The 16,488-nt window shown below is 38.3% G+C and overlaps 1 protein-coding gene across 1 annotated transcript in view; it reads right to left on the bottom strand.

The window, feature by feature from the left end:
• The window catches only part of WNT8B (Wnt family member 8B), a 33,429-nt gene extending 17,465 nt beyond the window's left edge, over nucleotides 1-15,964 (bottom strand). Inside the window, exon 1 of the mRNA XM_082408207.1 lies at nucleotides 10,276-15,964. Within this exon, the coding sequence (XP_082264333.1) occupies nucleotides 10,276-10,343 (68 nt within the window). The 5' untranslated portion in view covers nucleotides 10,344-15,964. The remainder of the gene's footprint in view (nucleotides 1-10,275) is intronic.
• Nucleotides 15,965-16,488: the final 524 nt, after the last annotated feature.

Here is a 16,488-nt window from a genome sequence, read left to right as displayed (position 1 = left end):
ACCGTGGATCTCATTCCTTCCCTGCAGTTTTTTTCTTGGTATTGGTGTTTTCCTGGTGATTACAGCTGCCCTGTTTATGCCCACCTTCCGCATTCCAAGGCTAAAATATCTGGGGGGAATGGAATATGCCCACAAGGATTCTGAATCTTTATCTAGGGGCCCTCTGTCCTCTAGGAAACAAGCTAACTACTTTTACTCACAGAAGTCTTTAATGCCATGACTATGATTTTATATTCTTAGACGACCTCCACACTCTTGTCATCAACCTTGAAGTGAGTCTTTAACTCATTTTTTGACCTATGCTTTTTCCTACAAGCTTCTAATGCTATTTCATTCTTCTCCCAAGTTAATTTACCAACAGTAAGAATTTGAGAGAGCAATCAGATCTCTCTCTCTCTTTCTCTTTTTCCATCAGTCATCCTGAGCTCTCACAGTAATGTTTCACTCAAAGTAACCTCTGCTGATACTCACTCCCATCTGGGCTGGTTGGCCAAATTGTGTCCTTTTGCCTGTCTTTACTACCTTTTGCCACGACTTCTCTAACATCAACATTAACAAGTTCCTTCCCCTTCCTTTTAACGTGAGTTTAAGTCCTTGCTATTCTCTTCATTACTAAGTATCTTTTCAACACTTGTTAAGCAGCCATCCACAGATGCAGATGCATTAGTAGTTTTGAGGTTGTGGGTAACTGCTAAAGCAGAGGCCTGTGGATTTTCTATCATTTCCCCATTGCTTCTCTGCTCTAGGGACCTTCTAAATTTGCAGCACCTCAGTGGCTGTAATCTGGCCATAATCTAACCACAATTCAAAATTCTTTGATCTAGGGCACAAACACCCACACCTTTCAACATTACATATCTTTTCTTGTGGCCTATATGGCCTCCTGAATTGCCTATTCCATAATCAACCTGATCACCAGCAAAAAATTTTCCCGGGGATCTGGGACAGGAGGGGAGGGACTTTAGATCAACCCAAATACAAATGCCACAGCTTCTCTTTTAGCTCTTGGCAAGTCTCCAAGTTTCTTTTGTTTGTCTTTTCTTACCTAACATTTGTCATCCATAGATCCGTACACTCAAATTTTTAAAGCCCTCTTCACCTGATACCATTTGAAGAAATTTTACTTTATTTTACCCCCTTGGGAAGTTCTAGAAAATTACAAGTTCCCATTCTCTGTTAGCTATGTCTCATTATGGACAAGCGGTTGCAGCCATTATCCAATTAGCTGTACCCATTTCTCCCTATTTGCGGGCTTTCTCCAAACTAGGGTAGCCCATGAGGCAGTCTGTAGCACATCACCTTGTACCGTGAGTGGTGCAGCCGCCCTGGTGAGGACACATGCCTGCTTCTGTATAGCTCCATGGCACAGGACCAGGAGCACCCAGCACTATGCTATCTGCAGACTTGCTTCTCCCTTTGCCTGACCAGGACCTTGTTACTGGGCTAAGTTTGTGCGCATGATTCCCTCTCCCCTCAGTATGAGAGTTCCCTCCCAGGAAAGAACTCAGTCTCATGCAGAAAGCCTTGCAGGCCAGCCTCACTAGCTTCCCAAGTGTGCCCAGATACATTTGAATCCCAGTGGTTGATATGGCTTTGATTTAAGTTAGGAGTCCCTTTTTCCCTTCTGCACACATGTTTTTAAAAAGCAAAAGTTCTAAATATAATTCTCCAGAATTTGGTGCTTTCCTCTCAATGCCAAGGACTTTCATCTCAATGCCCTCTCATCCCCTCCTTTCTTCTGTCTCCTTTCACTTTCCCCACAAGTCCTTGAATAACAGGTTTGGTTTCTCCCTGCCCTTTGAGGTCCATAGAAAGTCTTTGGGTCATGAAGCTCTAGTTGGCCTACTTCAGGAGAAGCCATCGGTTTATAATAACTTTGGGTGATGGCCCAGGGAAAAGAAGAAGTGGTTGTAAATGAATGTAGATACAGATCTCCATCTGGTGATTTGGCACAGAGAGAGTACAGGGGAAAGGTTAAGGGGAGGGTCCAGTGTAGGGGAGCTGCTAGAAGATGCCCCAGTGAAACAACTTTCTCTTAGAATGAATGTCTGAAGGCCAGGTTTTTCATCTCATAGAGCTCATGAGATGCACTGGGCCAGGGAAAGCCCAGGGACAGCTCTTTCTGAGCAAACTTCATCGTGACTCTAGCCTCTACAACATCAGTCCCACAGAGCACACACGCACCAGCACACACACAGAACCGTACATACACACACAATTACGTACATAGAAGGTGAGCCTTACTAGTGACTGCGACATAATATCTCATTGGTCCAAACACTTTCACTACCTTTGCTGACAATACCTGAGGATATTTAAGCTAGAAATAATTCACTGTACAATTAGAGTTAAGTTTAAAACGCAGCTTTTTCTAAGAGTGACCAGCATGACTAATTCTTATCCACTGTAAAGTAGAAATAATTGAAATCAGGCTCTTTCCTATTTAGTTATGGGGACGGATTAGGAAGTAGAAGGCACAAGATAGCTGAAGTCTTGAAGGGAAGAGAAGGATTCAGAATTTCAAAGGCAAGTTTCCTCCTACTTGAACATTTGTATTTCAGTAGATTAAATAGAACAGAGGCCAGATTACAGTGAGTAAACAGTTATGAAATGAAAGTAGCTAGTATAGATTCATTGAAGGAGTACAGATATGAAAGGAAAGAGAGAAAGAAATGATTGCAGTGAAGATTGGGGCCAAGTGAAGTTTTTTTTCAAGATATGTATAAAAGGAAAAATTAACAAATGTGTAGTTTTGGTGATATCCCCATATCTATTTCATGGATTTAAACTCCCTCTCTTTCTTCAAAGGGAATTCAGCCCTATAAATAATTCTCAAACTGTTTTATATAAATGTGAATTTTCTATATTATAATGCAGTGCCCTAAAATATTAGGGGAAAAAATCTTGTAAGCCACTTGGCAAGGAGGAAAGAAAGAAAGAAAGAAAGAAAGAAAGAAAGAAAGAAAGAAAGAAAGAAAGGAAGGAAGGAAGGAAGGAAGAAGGAAGAAAGAAAGAAAGGAAGAAGGAAGGAAGGAAGGAAAGGAAGGAAGGAAGGAAAGAAGGAAGGAAGGAAGGAAGGAAAGGAAGGAAGGAAGGAAGGGAGGGAGGAAAAGGAAGGAAGAAAGGAAGAAAGAAAAGTTAAACAGATGCCTCAGTTTTAGCAGTTGTCCTTAATATTTATATTAAAATCCCACATTATCTCAGATCTAGCCCTTGCCAAGTAAGTACTGACAAAGATAATATAATAGCCTACAGACAACTGTGTATCATGGGTCTCTGCAAAACAATCTCAGGTTCCTTCCCAAGCAAATCACAGATTTTCAAGGGATAATCTTTTCCCTTGAAACTGAAAAGTCATTTGTATTTCAGGATATTTTATAGAGTGATAGGTTCTCTTTCCTTGTCCTCATTTCCTTCCTTCTTTATGTATTGTAGCAAACTCTGCTGAGAAACACTGAGCTACAGAAAAGCACTTCAGCATTCAGCATGTAAATGAGGACTGTAGCTGGGAATAAGCTGTACTCATTCTCCATTCTGTGGTCTCTAAGCGAAAGCTGCTAAGGTACAGCTCAAACCACTGTTCCCAGAAAGCCTGGGATTGCAGGAACCTCTTCCAGGATTGTTATGAAGGCAAAGAATTTTGTTTTGTTTTATGATCTTGTAACGTTGGTCCCTGTAGCGCAGACTTTAGAAAATATTCATGTTCTCAGTTGCATTGATGGATCAGTCAGTTTATATCAGTATCAAGAAGGGAGGTATGCATGGTAACCATAAAAATTATCCTACAACACAACTAGGTGACCAGTTCAAGGCAGGAAAATTGACAGGCGTTGGCACTTTGGTACCATTTTCATTACTTAATGGAACAAAATCCAAATGGATGGTAAAATTTTCTTTCCTCAATCTGACCCAGTTATCAATTTCTGTTGCTTTTGCTAACCAGCCACAGCTCAAATAGAAATAAATTCAAATATTTTTTTGAATAAATTTTCTCTTTTTACTCATTTGTATTCTTGATTTTTCCCCCAAGGGCAGTCATATCTGTATGATGTTCCCCAAGATTCACTCTAATTACTGGCTCAAGATCTCTCAGACACAAGATTCCTTTTCCTATCATTCTTTTTCCTATTTTGAACCATGGTAGTATTTGCAAGATTTAAACAAAGAGAAATATATGCAGTTGACAATGTTACAAGAAAGTATGGATGAAGCAAGAGGAGCTTGCAGTTGATAACTGTTGAAACTGAGCTATGGGGGTTCATTATATATGCTGTTCTCGCTATCTTTGTAAGAAAATGAAAATGTTCACAATATAAAATTAAACAACAGAGTGAATAATCCAAACAGAACCAATCATCTATGCAGTCTAGGCTCTACCAGATGCCTTGGATTAACATGAAGAAATGCCAGACACGATAAAATGGTTCACTATCACTATTTATTATCTTGGGTAGTATGGAAAGGAACCTTCAAAGTCTGATATGGAGAGCCTGAGTAAAGCAAAAGGACTGTGATTTATGGTAGCAAAAGAGAATTACAGTTTTGAATGAAGGGGAATTTTTCCTCATGCAGGATGGTTTAAGCTTGACCTAGTAAACATAAGAATTTCATCTATGGAGTTGCATAGAAAGATTGAACTATTGGCTCACTTACAGGGTCTTATTGAGACTACTGGCACATAGCCTCGTACTGTGCTGGTACTGCAGGAGGCTGAATTTGGGAAAACATCCTATTAAGAAGAGTGAGTTTGAACTGCTCAGATAATGGTAAGTTTAAATGATACCCCTATGTTCTGATTTCTCTTGGCCTGGAGAAAACTCTGACCTTAGAAGCATACAGTGAAATGATATGATCAATAACAAGAGCCGACAATAAAGATTGAGAAAAACAAACCATAAAAGTTTGGCTTATAATGAGGCTAGAGAGTCTGTCCAAAGTGGATGGTAGTTTCTTTCAAGAGGCCCTCTGAGTGTAGGTATATTTCAAATGGGAGGCAGTGGGAAATGTTATTTATGTGAACCAAGCTCAGAGTTCCCCGAACTGTTAACCCAGCATGATCTTTTACCTAGGAAGAAAAATCTGCTTTCTGAAAAATGAGGGTTTATCCTAAGAAAAATTGTACTGACCTCTCTCTCTAAGCCCTATGAATTCTCCTCTGCCTTTCAGATGGAAATAGGAAAGAGGTTTTTTTTCTGTTTGGGGTTTTTATTTTTATTTTTATTTTTTTTTAAATTTTATTTATTTTTATTGATTTTAGTTTTGGCTGGGGTTTTTATTTTTGAAGATCAACACTATACATTTATTCTACACATCTCCCCATCATGTGCTTGAATTAGGGATATTGGGAAATTTGTTTTTACCATTGGCTAGTTACTTTAATAATCAAAAGACGAAAGAGCTCTAAAGATTCCAAGTGTTTATTTAAAAGCTGTTATGAAATGAAATGAAATGAAAAATGATGAAATGAAGGACACCCACAATAATTCTTGAACTCCTGGAAATCCTAACAGATGCTGCAAATATAAGTCTTTAGTCTTAGGAAAATATAGTCAGAGCTAGCTTCCTTATGCTATACATAAACTTTTAACATCAGAGGCAGTACAGCTAGTACAGAAGTTTTTGAACTGATCTCCAAACAAACACAAACCCACTGTGTTGAAAAGAACAAGTAATTTGAGGTTTAGGGCAAAATCCAGTACTTCACACATCTAATCCAAATCAAAGAGACTGCAGATAGTTTTTGGTGGGATGAAAGGAGTGAAATAAAAATAAATTCTATGGGTAAATAAATGTAAGAGACAATTTAAATAAGCTAACAGAAGAAATACATTAAAAAATAAAAATACTAACCAGGTACAAGCTTTTGTTTCTCAATGCCAGACTTCTGCATCTTTGTCAGACTAAACTGTTAATATCATTAAAAATTCCCAGAAGAATTGGAGTGCCAGACAGAGAAAGAAGTCCGGCCACAGAATGAAGGAGCATGGTCCAGTATTCTGGCTACTGAGCTACAAATCATGGGCAGAGGAAACAAACCAGAGTCTTGTCTGACACAGGATAGTTTAGTGGCTCAGAATAGCAAGTGGTGTAGAGTCAAATTCCTGTCTCACTACTGACAAGCTGTGTGTCTTTGGCCAAGTTACATAGTGAACGCTCACTAAATGTTGGTTCACAATATTATTATTCCTGAGTATAAATTGTGTCCCAGGATATGGGGCGGAGCCAAAGCTAATCATAAGTTACCCTTTCTCAGGAGTCTATAGCTATATAGCAGTAAGAACTTCAGCAAACCAGGCAACTTTCTACTTTTAAACTACAAAATGTGAAAAAGGGGAGCAGAGAACAGAGGTAGCTAATTTAACCTGGGAAGACTTCCTGGAGGAGGGACTACCTGAACCAAGTCTTTAAGGATGAGTAGATGGCAAAGTTCTGGTGGAATCTTTGGACTCTCTTAGCCAAGAAACCATTTCACCCAAATGTGAGCAAATAAAATCCTTTGCAAATGTCCTGATTTAGAATAATAATAATAATAAAATCAGCCAGCAGATTAAGAGAATTTGATCCTATCAGTTGGATAAAAAAAGAAAAGAATAAATGGAGCCCAGGAAAAAGGGATTTTATTAATAGTCCCAGAGAGAATTAGCATTACCCAATATAGAGCAGCATTAAACCAATTGTCCCAGCTGGGAAAAAGAAAAAAAAAAAAAGTAAATTCTTTCCATGGAAGAGAGAGGGTTTGGAATGAAACTCCTTTTCTTCTAGCCTTTTTAAAAATACCCCCATTTTTCTCTATATAATATCACAGCAAGGAGATCTTTCTTTGTGTCATATTATCATCTACGCACACAAAACTGAAGATGCACCACGGAGCATCCTCCTCATCGTTTGTACAAACTGGCTTTGTAAGAAAAGCTGTAATGAAGTGTCTCCTCCCAGACCTCACAGCCTTTGTAAATGATAATAATTATTATTATATTAATATTATTATCTATGGCAAGAGATATAGAGACACTGAAAGGAAAAACGCAGGGCTCCACTATTGAGAAATCAATGACAAAATGGGAATTAAATTTCAGTGATCATGTCTCAAGCCCTTAGAAGGACTTCCTACAGTGCAGCTGCCAACCTAATCCACCTCCGAGTTACTCCACGAATACCAAGCCTTTTTTTATGGACTATAAACTTTTTTTTATTGAGAAGGGAAGCTATTAGGTATGTGAATCTTTTATATTGGCATATTATTTTCCTAATTTCAAAACAATTTCACACACCTTACTTTTTATTTCCCCAACTTTGCAGATTCCCAACCTCTGTGAGGATGAGAATCCCTTTTTAATCTGACAAAGTTTAGTGGATTCTCACCTGTTCTTTTTTTATCTGTCAGTGGGAAGAACTCAACAAAAAATATAACAACAAATTACCATGAATTCAATTATTTTTAAATGAGTGTGTATTTTATTGTTCATAATATATATGAAAAATAGTTTCACATATATGCGGACAATAATAAACTATAGATGATGCTTGGTGAGAACATGGACTCAACCCCCACCCCCGCCACACACACACGGTAATTGAAGCGCTTGCTAATCAGGGGTTCTGCATGTCATTATCAGATGAAATTTCAAGAGCCATAGAAAGGTTACCCTAAAAATCTACCTGGAGAGAACCAAGGAATTATGTATGTCAAAAGCTGCCTTAAAACCCAGAGATTTCAGATAAATTCTTGCTCTACTGCAGAAAAGAGAATGACCCTATTTAACTCCTTTGGAAAGAAGGAGAGGCAGTGATCTCTGTTAAAGAATGAGGGCAGAGCCAGCGTTAACCTCTATGTCCCAGTGCATCTTTCTGATTTGGTGATTGAGTGGAGCAGAGAGAGAGAGAGAGAGAGAGAAATGGATAGAACTGAGCAAGACCCAGTATCATTATGAGACATCATTGGGAGTAAAATGAAGGTAAGAGTTAAGGAAAAACATGTTCTAGGCCTGTTCATGCCAGATAAGTAAGTATATTGGAAGTGAAAAGTCAAATTGGTTTATCTCTGGCCACCATTACAACTGTCTCCATCTGCTTGGCTGTATCATGCATTCATGCGTTCCCATTCTCTCTCTCTGTTTTTTTTGTTGTTGTTGTTTTTTGTTTTGTTTGTTTGTTGGAGCCATTAGGATTAAGAAAAACAAATTCAAAGTAAAGATTTTTCTCAAGTTACTAAAGGAAATTATCCTCAGAAGTGTCCCAACAAGAAGAAACTGTGGAGAATGCTTCCCCCCCACCAACTCCCACCCAATTATCTTGCACTGAGATACCTAGTAAAACTGCATGTTGTAGGTGAATGTCATCTTTATTCTCTCCTTTTAAAGCCCAGGAATTTCTGCTGATGGACTCTTTTAGACAGTAATTTCAGGAAAGCCTACAATTGAACAGCCAAGCAGAAATTGTGGTTCTATATTTGTTAAATGCTTTTGAGGTCCTCACATAAAAGGTTGATAATGAAGTATTAAGAGAAACTCTGAAAGGCTGCGGTTGGTCAAATTTCTCTGCATGGCACAAAGGGGAGGATGACCTTATGCAAAACCCTGATAGTTCCATTATAAGAATAACCAAGATTTAATGTGAAGTTTAAAAATCACTTTCAAATGCTACCCAAACCAGACTCTTGGCAAAGTAGAAATGTTTCATTCAAATTGGGGCTTATAGGGGAAAAGCAATTAAAATCTAATTGCATTATACAGGAGATTTGTACATTTTCTCCTCAAAGTCAGGCAAGGAGAGAAGGGGTTCTTAAACCCTGTTTTTAAATTAGAACTTTCTTTCACATCTCTTTTTTTCTTGTCTCCTTTTGAATCCAGACACTTGAATTTGGACAGACAAGCAACCCAGCCACCTTTCAGTGTGGCTGTGTCAGTATCGGAATGAAATGAACATGACCCCCTCCAGCAGGGAAGGAACACACAGTAAAGGTATTTTTTATAGAACAATTCTTCACACTGCCCTGGTGACTGGGGAAAGGAATCTCGTGTTTCTCTTTTGCTGATACTGAATCAGCTGAAGAATACCATGAACGTCAGTAGAAATGCTCTGAAATAGTCTGCTCTCCCTTTTGTCTTTTTGTTCTCATGAAGGAGAGAGAAGACAGATTTTTTTTTTTAACATGAAATATTTAATTAAAATGCCAATTAAAAATCGACCAGTTATTCGGTGGTTCAGTTTATAATCGGCGATGTTGCAAATTATTGCGTTAACTTGCAAACTGTATTAATTTGGCATACTTCTGATCGACTCTCTAATAAAGATGGCTATACTCACTAAAGATAAGAATACACTCTCAACTAGCATAGGAAGCTGATTTCAGCAAAGAAATTCCTATTCTTGTTTTCTCAATAGTTAATGTAGCAATTGGATTTATATCTTGGTTACACAGATGGTCAAAATTAGAACTGATAGAGAAACTGAGTTTATATCTTAATTGGAGAGAAATTCGAAACACCTTAGCAACATGCATCTCCCAGGTCTTACTTCTGTATGTTATTGCATACTTGCTTATTAACATTTCCATATATAGATCCTTATATGGTTTCCAAGAGCTAAATGAAAATGATGACAATATCATCTATCATTTGTGCAATGGTTTATAGCTTACAAAGCACTTTCACACACATTTTCTCAGCAATTTAGAAATTTGTGTAAATGGAATAAATTAAATACATTTGTAGAGAAGTTTAGATTTCTAAAGCAGTTTATTTCAAACACGTTTATTAACCCACTAGCAACTCGGTAGCTCGAGCTAATTTTTAGTCTCTAGGAAGTGTCAATATGGGCAGTTACTTAGAATATTCTGAAAAAATTAAAGTCAGAAAACGCAAAATAAGATCCCATTGAATTTTGTCTCCAGCCTTCACCTCAAAGATCAGATTCAGCCGACGGTAGAACCTGCTTTGAACCACCTTCTTCTTCTCCACAATGCGGACATCAGGATTTGGTAAAAAGGGGTACTGTCCATTTCCCCCAAAAAGACTTAGAATATTTGTGGTCCAGCAACTTATAAAAGTAAGAACCCCTCACCCCATCTGATCATCCATTCCTTTATTACCTGGGGTCCTAAAGATTTACTAAAACCAGCCATAAATTTAGGAAGAGCCCTACTCCACGGAACAATTTTTTTCCTAGGAGAGATCCCAAGGCTTCCAACAGTTCTGGAAATGAAAATAAGCTCTCTCCAATAGATTACATACATTTACCTATTCCCAGTTCCAGGTAAGAGTCCAGATTACTTACCAGGTGTGGCTGAGTTGGAGGACACAGGTGAAAACAAAGATGCACACAGAAGGCTTCATAAGCAACATAATCCTCTGGAGTGACAAGGATAGAAAATTCTAAAAACTTGGGAGACAGAGAGGTAAGATGGGAAAGTATTCTCCTCAGTGGTAGTGGGGTGGAATTCTCCTCAAACCCCAACTTCCTTGGTGTGTAAGCGATCCCAAACAGAGTTAAGGGGAGGTGAAATGGAGCTGCCAAACTTCCAAAGAAGAGATTATCTACTTAATTAAAGTTTTTTTCCCCCCCTCTAAGTCCTTCAGCCAATCAGAACTCAAGTGCCAGAGAAAGATTGAGTCGATCAAAAGAACACTCCAGGATCCTCCCAGACAAATGCAGAAGAAGGGGACGAGGAAAAGGGGACAAAGAGAGGAACACGGAGAAAGAGGACAAAGAAAGAAGGTGGGGGGAGGAAGAAAGGGACATAGCAAATCCCCTCCACATAATCACTGCATGGAGTCTCTCTCCTCCCTCCCGCCTCTGCCCTCCCACACCCCCCCCCCCCCAGCCTCCCTCACCCATGCACACTCACCACAGACACAGACACACCGAGAGGGAAGCCTGGTCCCCAAGGGGATTTAGAAGGGACTGTGCTTTCCCGGTTGTCCTTTGTAGGGCTTTGAGGCTTAATTTGCATTCAGGGTAGCTTTCTTCAGAGAAAAATATACCATGTACTGGGTGAACCTCAGCCCTCTAATTTGAGAATGCAGGGATATGACCCAACCGTCTCCGGTATTCTTTAAGTTAGAAAGAAGCTTAGGAAACTTTAGGGAGCCTGATGGTTTCTTTCTTTCAACTTTTCCATTGAACGCTTACTTGTTGAACACCTATTACATTCTCAACCCTACACTAGACATTGTGGACGTTTTTTAAAACCAAAACAGGATTTCTGCCCTAGAGACATTTACAACCTAGTAAGGTGATAATACAAGAATGTAATTTAGTAAGGTATTAAGTTGCTACAAACTGACTATAAATCATATAGGCTTATTTGGGGAAGGTTTTCTGAAGAAGGTAGAATTTGAGCTTCGAAGAAGGGATGAAATTTCAATAGGCAGCCACCTCCCTACGGTGAAGCCAGGAGGGTGCCCAAGTTTCTTGCTCTCACATCTCGGAGCTGCTGTCCCTTCTGTTCTACTAAGAAGGAAGGGTCACCGGAGTCACAATGCAGGAACCCAAAGGGCCCCCAACATATTTCCACATGGTCACATCTGCTTTAGCATCTGCATCACCTTTCCTCAGGGCTCCCCAGAGACAATGGTCTGTCTTCGTTTCCTTCCCTTTATTTCTCTTGCTTCAGAACCCTCTCTGGCCAGATCTACACTGGCAAAGGGAACTGGAAAACAAAGAATTATTAGATTAATTCATTACTGGATTATTCAGGCCAGAAGATTTAGGGCTCTTGACTTGAATTTTGACCGTTAACCTTATGTCCATTTTGAATCTTCCAGATCTTTATTTGAGATTCCTTAGTGTGAGATGAGCTCAGTCAGTTTTGACCCCCATACAAACAACTTTAGGTCCTTTACTCACTCTTTGTTTCTCCTCAGCTTTGAGGTGTAATTAACAAATGAAAATTGTATATATTTAAGGTGTCCAATGTGACGGTTTGATATGTCTCTATTGTGAAATGATTACCACAATCAAGTTAATTCATACATTCATCACCTCACATGGTAACGGGGTGTGTGTGTGTGTGTGTGTGTGTGTGTGTGTGTGTGTGTGTATGGTGAGAACACCTGAGATCTACTCTCTTAGCAAATTTCAAGTGTCCAATACAGTATTGTTAATTACAGTCAACATGCTGTACATTAGAATTTGTTCATCTTATAACTGAAACTTTGTACCCTTTGCAGGTCCTTCTCTCTTTTGTCATTCAGAAAGAGAGCTGCAGAGTCTATTTAAGACCCAGAGTCAAGTCCTAGGAAAGCAAGGCATGATGACTCATGAATTTCAGTCTTGACTTCTTCCCTGAGATGAGGACAGGGTTCTCTCCATTTACTTGACTAGGGAATTCTGAGGGGATGGAAAACTTGTAGGAGGTAGAACGGACTTCGGTGATCTTTCTGTGAAAAGGGAGAGCTAATTTAAAACAAGTTTCTTGATGCACTTTCCCATGCCCTCAGAATTTTTTCCCACAAAGGAAAGATTTAATACCCTCATTGTTTTGTATAAGGTTAATGCCTTCTCATTGTGAAAACTTAAACATGACAGAAATATATGAAGTAGAGAGCTCACATCCCCTTGATGACCCACCTCCTTCTCCCCACTCCAGGATAACAACTAAATTTTGGATGGTCTTTTGGGTTTTTAACTCTACCTATATGAATACAAATATGTATATTAACATTTTTCACAAAAATGAGATTGTATAGATTATATTTTGAAAGTTGCTTTTCTCATTTAATAATATGTTATACTGCTTCCTATGTTAGGGCCTAAAGATCTCTCTCTTCTTTTAAGAGCGTGATAGTATAAATTGTCAGGTGTATAAATTGTCAGCACTTTGCTGAATATTTGGGTTGTTTTCAGTCTAGCAAAGGAATTGGAAACTTTTAAATTTATTTCAATTTAGAGTTAAGTATTGCTGTTTTAATCACTTTGTTACTGGAGAATAAAGTTATCTCAATGTCTGAGGTACAAAGGATTATACATAAAAGTTATGAGTTCCACAGTACTTTTGTGTTTGTTCTTAAATTACTGATAATCTTTTTTTAATTGAAATATTATTGCCATACAACATTGTGTAAGTATAAGGTATACAATGTGTTGATTTGATACATTGCAATATGGTTGCCATTGTAGTGTTAGTTAACACTTTTATCATGTCACATAATTATCATTTATTTTTTATTGTGAGAACAGATCTTGGTCTTTTAGCAACTTTGAAGTTTATATAACCTTCTTAATCTCCTCCCATCTTCTCCAAATCCTAGGTCGGGAGTTTCCTCTTAGTGTCCTCAAATCAAGGGTCCCATGTAAAAATGAACTACATTTACATTATTCCTCTAAAAATGAACTATATTACATTATTCAATAACTTTCAATATTATAGATATTTGAAAATAAGATGCTCTTAGGTTTCCTGGAATTTTATACCAGCATCTAATATATCAAAGCATTTTATAACCAGATTTCTTAATCTTCTTCTATCCTAGTTTATCTTCTGAAGATGTTTGCTTGATAGTATTCTTTTAGACCTACAAAGGTGGAAATTAAGGCACAGGGCAGAAAAGCAATGTACTGAATATTCTAAATGATACCACCTTTAAAAATGATTGCTATTAATGTCCTGACATTCTGCTATATTGTTTAATCCCTGTTTAAGACTTTAACAGTGGCACGTTTGCTTTGGGTAAGACCCTGCATTATGGTGAGAGAGGAGGCTGTCACCACATTTATAGTCTTCCGGGAGAAACAGACTAGCAAACGCTCAAAAGTGCTTACGGGAGACATAGGCATGGAATGCTGTGGAAGCATAGAGGCCGTCTACCTAAAGGAACGGGAGAGAGGCAGGAAGGCTTCCTAGAGTATGCAAGGACTTGGTTGAGTCTTAAAACAGTGAATAAGAGTTAATCAATAGTGACCGAGAGGAAGGGGGTTCCATGTAGACGGAATAACAGAAGGTATTACAGATCTGTGAAGCAAGAGGGTACATTTGGAGAACTGTAATTAGTCCATTGTGGCTGGATTGAATGTGACATGAAGACAGAAGGAAGGCCAGAGAAATTCGGTAGGACGCAGGTGAAGAAGGACCTTGTACTAAGATTTTGGATTTTATGATGAAGGCAATTGGAATGAATCAAAGGGGGTTAAGCGGATGTGTGATATAAAATGTGTATATCAGAGGGATTATTTTGGGGCATTGATGAAAGATGGCTTTAATGAGACTAGAGGCAGAGACAATTTAGGGCCAGTTACAGAAATCCAGGTGAGAAGAGACAAGGGCTGAACTATTGTAGTGAATAAAAGAAGATGGAATTATATCACTATTAATATAACAGAGGCTGCTATGATTGCATATTTGCTTGGCACTTCATACTCATTAAGTATTCAAAATTCATTTGTTAATATTTAACCTATTGTTCTCCATAGTATTTTTAAAAAATCTATTATTAAAGTTGATCTGTAGACAATTCATATTTAGGTAAAAGCATCTTTTTAGACTTAACCAGGCATCCAAAAAAAAAAAAAAAAAAACCACTCTGTAAGCAAAATAAAAATACTAGTAGAAATAGAAATATTTTCAACATAGATCTTAAAAAGTAAGTTTCTTACATATATAAAGAGCTATGATGAGCCATTAGGATGAAAAAAAATAGCCCTATTTAAAATTGGCTAATTCATATGATTAGACTCTTCAAAAACACAGAAGTAAAAATATCCAAAAAGCAGATTAAAATATTGAGCTTTCTTGATTATAAGAGAAAAGACAGATAAAAACGAGACATCAACTTCATTTATCACATTGTCAAAGGTTAAAAAAAATGAGACCTAGTATTGACAAAGGAATTGTGTTTTATCAAATGGTCATTTATATACTGCTGGTAGGAGTGTGAATTAATCCAATGCTTTGGAAAGCAATTTGATAGCATGAATTTAAAACTTTAATCATATTAATACACTTGACCCAATAATTCCACCTTTAGGAATTTATCACAAGGGAGTAATCAGATAATGTTTATCAGGATATATCTACAAGGATATTTATTGAGTTATCATAAATAATAGTTTTAGTAGAAAACTGTTGGACTGTCTACCTAGCTCATAGTGACTGATTTCATGGATTGTCTTACTTCCAACGGAGGGGCCTCCAGCAGTGATTTTGTACCACGTGGCAGCCTTCCTCCACCCCCACCACAGTGGTCATAACTAAGTTGGTACTCACCCCAGCTGAGCCAGTCAGGTTTCCTTCCCTGGGAATTTAGACGACAGAGAGAATGACAGAGAGGAAATAGTACCTCTGTCAAGCTGAACTTCTCAGTGTCTCCTGAATAGTCCATGTATTCTTTTTTCAAAAGGAGAAGAATGTTGAGAACAGAAAGGAGAAGCATGGGATAGCAAAATGCTTTCTAAAGTAGATGACTTAGGGAATCTATACAGTAATAGCTTGTAGAAGCATCACTCCAATCTCTGCCTCTGTCCTCCTATGGTGCCCTCCCTGTGTCTGTGTGTCTGTGTCTCTTTTCCTCTTCTTATAAGGACACCAACCATTAGATTAAGAGCCCACTCTACCCCAGTATGACCTCATCTTAACGAACTACATCGGCAATGACCTTATTTCCAAATAAGGTCACATTCTGAGGTACTGGGGGTTATGACTTCAAAATATCTTTTAGGGATCACAGTTGAGCCTATAACACATGACTCCAACAAACCTTGAACTCTGGGGCTTCCCTGGTGGCGCAGTGGGTGAGAATCTGCCTGCTAATGCAGGGGACACGGGTTCGAGCCCTGGTCTGGGAAGATCCTACATGCCGCAGAGCAACTAGGCCCGTGAGCCACAACTACTGAGCCTGCGCGTCTGGAGCCTGTGCTCCGCAACAAGAGAGGCCGCGATAGTGAAAGGCCCGCGCACCGCGATAAAGAGTGGCCCCCGCTTGCTGCAACTAGAGAAAGCCCTCGCACAAAAACGAAGACCCAGCAAAGCAAAATAAATAAATAAAAATTTAAAAAAATATATGATTTTTGTTGTAGATTAGTATCCTTCATGAGACTGAGAAATTTTCTTAATATTTCTGCTGAGTTTTAAAAAATCTGTGATGGGTTTTGATCTTATTCAGTTATCTTGGTGGTATCTGTTGAGCTGATGGAGCTTCTTCCTTCAATATGTTAATGTAGTGAATTATATTAACGTAGTTCCTAATTCAAAATCATTCATGGGTTCCTGGGATGAACGTTTCTTGCTCAAGATGTATTACTATTTTACTGCATTGCTGGATTAATTTGCTAACATGTCATTTCAGATATTTCATCTGTGAGCATAAGTAAATTTGGCCTACCCTTCCCCCTTTTTTTAGATACCAAATGCCATCCTAGTTTGGTGTTGGTAGCAGGATTATGCTAGATTTTTGGAAAAAACTGGAGGACTTTCGTCCTTTTCTAAGCCCTGATACAAATTATATAGCATAAAAATGATCATTTCTTTAAGATTTGTTAGGACTCAGATAAAAT

Source organism: Balaenoptera borealis, assembly GCF_965194805.1.
Source record: "Balaenoptera borealis genome assembly, chromosome: 10".
NCBI lineage: Eukaryota > Metazoa > Chordata > Mammalia > Artiodactyla > Balaenopteridae > Balaenoptera > Balaenoptera borealis.
The sequence above is the reverse complement of the archived record's forward strand: the minus strand, read 5'-3'. Positions and strand labels throughout refer to the sequence as shown.